This window comes from Salmo salar, chromosome ssa09 (assembly GCF_905237065.1).
Source record: "Salmo salar chromosome ssa09, Ssal_v3.1, whole genome shotgun sequence".
NCBI classification, from domain to species: Eukaryota; Metazoa; Chordata; class Actinopteri; order Salmoniformes; family Salmonidae; genus Salmo; species Salmo salar.
Window position 1 is genome coordinate 71,095,973 of NC_059450.1, and position 7,714 is coordinate 71,103,686.

Sequence of the window (7,714 nt, forward strand, 5' to 3'; positions counted from 1 at the left end):
CTTTGGATTTTGGTAATTATTTGCATTAATCCACTGAATTAAGATGAATGTAGTGATGTATGGTGAAACAATTACTATAACGTTGAATCAGTGAGGCCCCTCCAAGCCCCCCTAATGTGAGGTATTGATGTGTTGAAGGTTAAAACAGTTGGCACACAGTTTGGACACTCATCGGTACAACACAAGACATGCAACCAGAGGTCTCTTCACAGTCCCCAGGTCCAGAACAGAGGCTGGAAAATACACCGTATTAATTAGATCCATGACTAAATGGTAACTCAAGCTAGCAATAAAACCAGATTTAAAAAAACAGATAAAAGAAGACCTTACTGCACAAAGGGGACTGTGAAGAGACACAGCCATTTTACATATCTTGTATTGGAATTTGCAGTGTATTATGTATTATAAACTGGGTGGTTCGAGCCCTGAATGCTGATTGGCTGACAGCCGTATACCACTGGTATGACAAAACATGTATTTTTACTGCTCTAATTAAGTTGGTAACCTCTGGGGTTTGTGGTATATTGCCACGGCTAAGGGCTGTGTCCAGGCACTCCGCGTTGCATCGTGCATATCAATAGTCCTTAGCCGTGGTATATTGGCCATATACCATAGCCACTCGGGCCTTATTGCTTAATTAGACCAAGATATGTATGTATGTACTGATATGTAGGCTGTGTGACGTTTTAAATGTATGTAGTTCAGTCCTTGACTAATAATGTTCTGTCCTAGGTGTTATGTCATGTTTCATGTGGACCCCAGGAAGAGTAGCTGATGCTTTTGCAGCGGCTAATTGGGATCCTAATAAATACCAAAAATACCCAAATCTGATGAAATGTATCAATCTCAGCACTAGATGGCGCTATAAACCCACTCTTATGACAGTTCAAAACCAGTAGTATCACTAAATGAATGGTGCCTTCAAAACCTGTTCCTTCTTTCCAACTGTAGTAAGAGATTTCCTCACATACTACCCACTCACATGGTTGTAATGTTTGACAAGTCATTACTACACAGAACCTTTGATGACTCAGTCTTCACCTGACAGGGGGGGGGCTCTGTGACCAAACAGAGACCTTGTTCCACTCCACAGTACAGGAGAGGTGGATACATGTTTTATTCACTCACCTATTTGTTATTTACACCACCAAGTGCAGTAGCAGCTGAGCCTGGTCTGAAGTATCATGAGTGCCCAACCCACAATGCAGTCCCTCTCCCCAATACAGCTCTACCTCATCAGACCAGTTCACATGACATCTTGTTTTGATGGCTGATCAATGGGAACATTAGTTCTTCAGATCAACAGTATGCATGTTGGGGACTAAATATATGATTAATCTCCTCTCGCTCTTCTCGCTGTGGTTCCCTCTTCAAGGTTATTTTGCAACACTGTGACTTTCTCCTTTTAACTGCTTACTCACTGCCAAAGGTTATAATGAGCAGTAGTTAACAGCCTGTGTGTGAGAGAGAAATAATCTTTTGGGCCCCACAACTCAGTAGTATTGGCTGGGGGGGCTCCAGGGAGAAGGGGGCCCTTCCTACCCAGTGTGTCTCTGGCTCCTGAGGGTGTCCCTGACAGCCACAGGGTGTAATCCCACAGGCCACTGCAGGCTGCATTGGAACCAGGGGCCATGAGGAAGAAGAGAAACTTCTTCCTATTTGATTTGACTGCATTTAATATGCAGTCAAATCTAACAGGGAGTACTTACTCAGCACTTCAAAGGACCTTTTGACAACTTAGATTCTGAAGACTGGTAACAAGAGCGCTCGTTCGTTACAGATGTGGAGTATGATGTTGCTGAGGCTACAGTTTAATTGGATTGGGCAGAGGATTTTAGCAGCTTTTGTTTCTCCACGCTTTCAACTGCAAAGAATTTCAGATGATAATGTAATTAACACATTCAATCTAGGATTGTTTCAAGTCAACACAAACCTATTTCTGTTTCTGCAAGTCGATTGGTCTATTTACGAATTATTCCATAATATATTCCATACAGTACCAGTCAAAAGTTTGGACACCTGCTCATTCAAGGGTTTTTCTTTATTTTACTATTTTCTACATTGTAGAATAATAGTGAAGATGTCAAAATTATGAAATAACACATATGGAATCATGTAGTAACCAAAAAAGTGTTAAAGAAATCAAGATATATTTTATATTTGAGATTCTTAAAAGTAGCCACCCTTTGCCTTGATGACAGCTTTGCACACTCATATGTGTGAGACTGTTGGAAAAGCATTCCAGGTGAAGCTGGTTGAGAGAATGCCAAGAGTGTGCAAAGCTGTCATCAAGGCAAAGGGTGGCTACTTTGAAGAATCTAAAATCTAGTTTCATTTCTTTAACACTTTTTTGGTTACTACATGATTCCATATGTGTCATTTCATAGTTTTGATGTATTCACTATTATTCTAAAATGTAGAAAATAATCAAAAATAAAGAAAAGGAAAACCTCTTGGCATTATACAACATAGATGAAGAGAGGTCACTAGGTTGTGTCCTGCCCCCTCCTAGCCTGTTGTTATGCCATCTCCTGACATGCTATGTTGTTTACATCCCAGACCTTAAGATCCCCACTTAATTAAACCATCTGATTGGATTATTCAAACACTCAGACCATTGAGATTGGAGATTCAATACAACAAACTGGGATAGTACACATGCAACTCCACATACTGTTGTGTAGCTATAGTGCATTCGGAAAGTATTCAGACCCCTTGACTTGACTACAGCCTTATTCTAAAATGGATTAAATTGTCCCCCCCATCATTAATCTATACACAATACCCCATAATGACAAAGCAAAATCAGATTTTTAGAAATTTCTGCTAATTTATCAAAAATAAAAAACTGAAATATCACATATACATAAGTACTCAATACTTTGTTGAAGCACCTTTGGCAGCGATTACAGCCTTGAGTCTTCTTGGGTATCAGGCTACAAGCTTGGCACACCTGCATTTGGGAGTTCCTCCCATTCTTTTCTGCAGATCCTGTCAAGCTCTGTCAGGTTGGATGTGGAGCGTCACTGCATAGCTATTTTCAGGTCTCTCCAGGACAAAGGCCCTAAGCACACAGCCAAAAATACGTGTGTTGGGTCATTGTCCTGTTGAAAAACAAATGATAGTCCCACTAAGCGCATACCAGATGGGATGGCATATCGAACCCGATGTTCGATCGGGTTCAAGTCCAGGTTCTGGCTGGGACACTCAAGGACATTCAGAGACTCTTCCCGAAGCCACTCCTGCTTTTTCTTGGCTGTGTGCTTAAGGTCGTTGTACTGTTGGAAGGTGAACCTTCACCCCAGTCTGAAGCCCTGAGCACTCTGGAGCAGGTTTTCATTAAGGATCTCTCTGTACTTTGCTCCATTCATTTTTCCTTCGATCCTGACTAGTCTCCCGGCCCCTGCCAGTGAAAAACATCCCCACAGCATGATGCTGCCATCACCATGCTTCACTGTAGGGATGGTGCCAGGTTTCCTCCAGATGTTAAGCTTGGCATTCAGGCCAAAGAGTTCAATCTTGGTTTCATCAGACCAAGGAATCTTGTTTCTCATGGTCTGAGAGACCTTTAGGTGCTCCAAGCGGGCTGTCGTGCTTTTTACTGAGGAGTGGCTTCTGTCTGGCCTAATTGGTGGAGTGCTGCAGAGATGGTTGTGGAGAAGGAACTCTGAAACTCTGTCAGAGTGACCATCGGGTTCTTCGTCACCTCCAAAATATTTCTAAAAACCTGTTTTCGCTTTGTCATTATGAGGTATTGTGTGTAGATTGATGAGGAATTCATTTAATTTAGTTCATTTTAGAAGAAGGCTGTAACATAACAAAATGTGGAAAAAGGGAAGGGGTCTGAATACTTTACCGAATGCATTGTATACAGCTTTAGGATTTTACGATCAAATCATTTGACAATGATTCAACATAGATGCAAGGTTTATGAACTGATATACAAAACAATTGACACATCAATCCGTTCTTTTCTATTAAAACTATTATATAAAATTCTTGCCACAAAAAGAATGCTGAATACATGGGGCATTGAACAGTCAGCCCTGTGCAGACTCTGCCACGAGGAAACGGAATCGATAGATCTCTTTTGGCGATGTCCTTCCGTGGCACGTTTATGGAGTCAGGTCCAGGAGTGGTTGTTAAGTTATAATGTCTGTGTTCTGTTGGACCTACAAAGAGTACTGTTAGAAGATCTGAAAAACCACCATCAATCAATGGGAAATGTGATTATACTCTTAGGTAAAGTATTTATTTGAAGGGCAATCTCTGTAGAAATGGTACAAATAGAGAGGATCACGACCCTCATAAGACATCACAGTAAAATAGAAGGATGTATTACAAAAGGAAATAGTTAAATGGTAATGTACCGGGAAAGATGGACATCTGAGGGTACTTAGCAGCCGAAGAAGTGTTGTTTCCTGTTAGGTTGCTCCAATCAGGGGAGGGGTGATAGGGTTGGGAAATTTAAAAAAAAGAAATAAAAAAGTGGGAGATTAGAAATCATGCAAACAATTAGTTTGATAGAATTTGCGTTCTATCTGCAATATTGAAGCTGATCTATGCAAGATGCACCTGTGGATATTCCAGAGGGGTGAAGGTTTAGTAGCCCTTTATTCCAGAAAATTATTTTCGGTTAATTAAATTACTTTCGTAATTAAATTACTTTCGTAATCGTGGTCACAGGAAATTTACATTTCGAGTATAACGCTCAATGAAACACTGAACTACAACACCAGAGAAAAGCCTGTTCGATACGATGATCTAAATCAGGATTGCATTATAAATGTTGGTGCTCTTCCAAAATAGGCCACAGTGTAACCAAAAGACTTTGCATTTTGAACAAAGAGAAAAATTGGCATATAAATGTTGCTGATTACAGATGAGCAGCTCTCACAGCGCAGGTGTCGTTCGTTTTATGACAAAACAGTATTTCATAGTCCGTTACATAAGGAATGCTTGATTTGTCATGAAAATAAAACGGTAAAGGGCAGTGGAGCTTATTCTTGTCCAAATAATCTGCCCCGCTGAGTGATGACAAGAAGCGTATGCCGCTTGAGCCGTGGGGGGGGGGGGGCTGCTGCCATTGAAGATACAGCCTTGCCTAAAATGGGAGCGCGGCGAAGCGATGACAATCGAACGGTATCAATGTGGGAACCAGCGCTCTGGTGCTGAGGAGAACGGAGCATCATCACCGATCAAAACACCGCAGCCTTCAGCATCTCAACCGAACCCGCCCCCAAACAAAGGAAAGATGGCCATTTCAAGGTAAAACGTTTATTCTCACTGATACATTTGTTTCTGTTTTGGCAACAGTGAAGAGTAGATTGTACAAAATTCATTGATTGGGAGCATCAGTGAGCAAGGATGAACTATGGCATTTTGGAAGGGGTTGTTTGAATCCCTTTCCTTCTCAATTTCCTATGTAAAATACTATATATATATATATGTTTATTTGCAATGGCAGTGGGGTATCAAGGAATAATACTGTCGTTCATTTTGTGAGAATGTGTTTGGCGATTGGGGTTCAAATTTGCACAGGTTTCTGTTGATAGATAATGAAATGCACAGACACTCGTACTCTCTTTACTGGTCTAACGCAGCTGTTACAGAGACATTGCCATAGGTATACCATGTATGCAATGGTTTTGCAGCTACAGTGGGGTCTGAAATGATTGAAACACTTGATAAAGATGAGTAATAAGGAATGTATAAAATAAATTATTCAAATACTTAGCTATATTGTATGCACCAAAAAATTGGGAAATTATATTATACTATGTTGTTTAAAATAAGTCATAGTAAAAATAATATTTAAAAAAAATGTAAATGAATGAATTCATAGTGAAATTAAATCAGCCTCAACAATGAAGTCCTCTAGAATTAGAGTACATGCTGTTTGAAAGCAGACAAACCTCAGTTCGAGCTTGTGCTTTTGTCTCCTCTCATCCTCTCCTTCAAGAAGAAAACCGACTGACAGAAAAAAGGAGCTGTGAGACATCGGGTGGAAACGGTGAAGGGAAAACAGAGGAAAACATCGGGTGGAAACAGAGCTACAGTCACGCATGCTGTCTCCCCCACCCTGCCAGCTTCAGCATGTCCACCTCTGAGGCGCCTGGTGTGAGCAGTAACTCCAGCACCGTGCCCTGGGACCCTGGTTCCTCTGGTCCTCCTGGCCCCACAGACTGGCCGTCGGTGGCCAACAGCGTGGTGAAGATGATGCTGATCTCAGCCATTGTGTGTATGTCTCTGTTTGGTAACGTGGTGGTGTTGTTGGTGTTCCAGAGGAAGCCTCAGCTCCTCCACGTGGCCAACCGCTTCGTGCTCAACCTCCTCCTGGCAGACCTGCTCCAGACCGTGCTGGTCATGCCCTTCGCCATCGCTGCCACCGTGCCTGGTGTGTGGCCCCTGGATGCCCGCTTCTGCCAGGCCCTGGTAGTGCTCATGCACCTGTTTGCCTTCGCCGGGGTGAACACCATCATCGTGGTGTCGGTGGACCGTTATCTGGCCATCATCCACCCGCTGTCCTACCCCACCCGCATGACCCCTCATCTGGGCACCAACCTCATTGCCTGCACCTGGGTGTTGAGTCTGCTCCAGAGCACGCCGCCCCTCTACGGCTGGGGGGCCATAGACTTTGACCGCAGGCATAACGTGTGTTCTGTGGTGTGGTCCTCCAGCCTGTCCTACTCAGTCCTAGTTGCCACCTGCTCCTTCTGGCTGCCGGTGCTCATCATGCTGGGCTGTTACTGGATGGTATTCAGGGCAGCTAGGAGGCAGAATGCCCTGGTGCACCCCATCCAGACACACTCTAAGTCCCAGCCCAACCTGCCTCTGGATCCCCAGGCCCCCTGCCCAGGCAGCGCCCAGCGCCCACCCCAACAGGCACCCCCACCCCTGGACTCCTTCTCAGCCGGGGGGTACCCCATCCGGGGCAGGCACAGACGCTTCCACTACCACTGCAAGGCAGCCCGGGTGGTGTTCGTCATCATGGCCTCGTACATCCTGAGCATGGGACCTTACAGTGTTCTCAACACGGTCTCCATTCACTCCAGTGCTGCTGTGCCTCCATGGCTGGCCTCCCTAGCCCTGGTGCTCTTCTTCTTGCAGTGCTGCCTCCACCCCTACATCTACGGCTACATGCACCGCAGCGTGAGGAAGGAGTTCCTGGCCCTGCTGTGTGGTCCGCTCTGCAGGCAGGGCCGTCCCTGCCACAACTCCGCCCAGGACAGCTGCTTCACCGTGACCGACGGACGCTCCATGCACCCCAACCTGCCCAGTCTGGCCACACGTGTCTGCCCCCTCCGCACCTGGGAGGAGGGCACCACCACAGAGGCTACCTCCTCCTCCCCCACCATGGATAGGAGGTCCAGGGACACCCGCAAAGAGACCGCCAGCCTGAGCTCTGAGAGAGAGCTGACTGTCCACACCACTACCAAGTAGAACAGTCTACAGCGAAACAGCCTAGGAGATGGGTTGACTCGTCTTTCATGTGGCTGTCTTCACCTCCAATGAAGACATCATGGTTAAACTTGAGCAGATCTGCCTTCTAGTCTACAGGGTTATCCATTCTGACAGACTGTTTGTTGTGATTCGGGGTTGTTGTATTTTTGATGGCTAGATTGACCAAGTAATGCTTATTTGCCATAGACATGGTTCCAGGAAAATAATTGCAACCTGAGTTGCAGTATTTTCCTTGAAAAGCCATTGTTGG

General features: G+C 44.5%; 1 protein-coding gene across 1 annotated transcript; it reads left to right on the plus strand.

Annotated features, from left to right (window-relative positions):
- Positions 1 to 5,085: 5,085 nt before the first annotated feature.
- Positions 5,086 to 7,443, plus strand: LOC106611725 (probable G-protein coupled receptor 101). Its single transcript, XM_014212237.2, has 2 exons — positions 5,086 to 5,268; positions 5,963 to 7,443. Exon 2 carries the CDS (start codon positions 6,097 to 6,099, stop codon positions 7,441 to 7,443), a length of 1,347 nt encoding a protein of 448 aa, XP_014067712.1. The 5' UTR covers positions 5,086 to 5,268; positions 5,963 to 6,096.
- Positions 7,444 to 7,714: the final 271 nt, after the last annotated feature.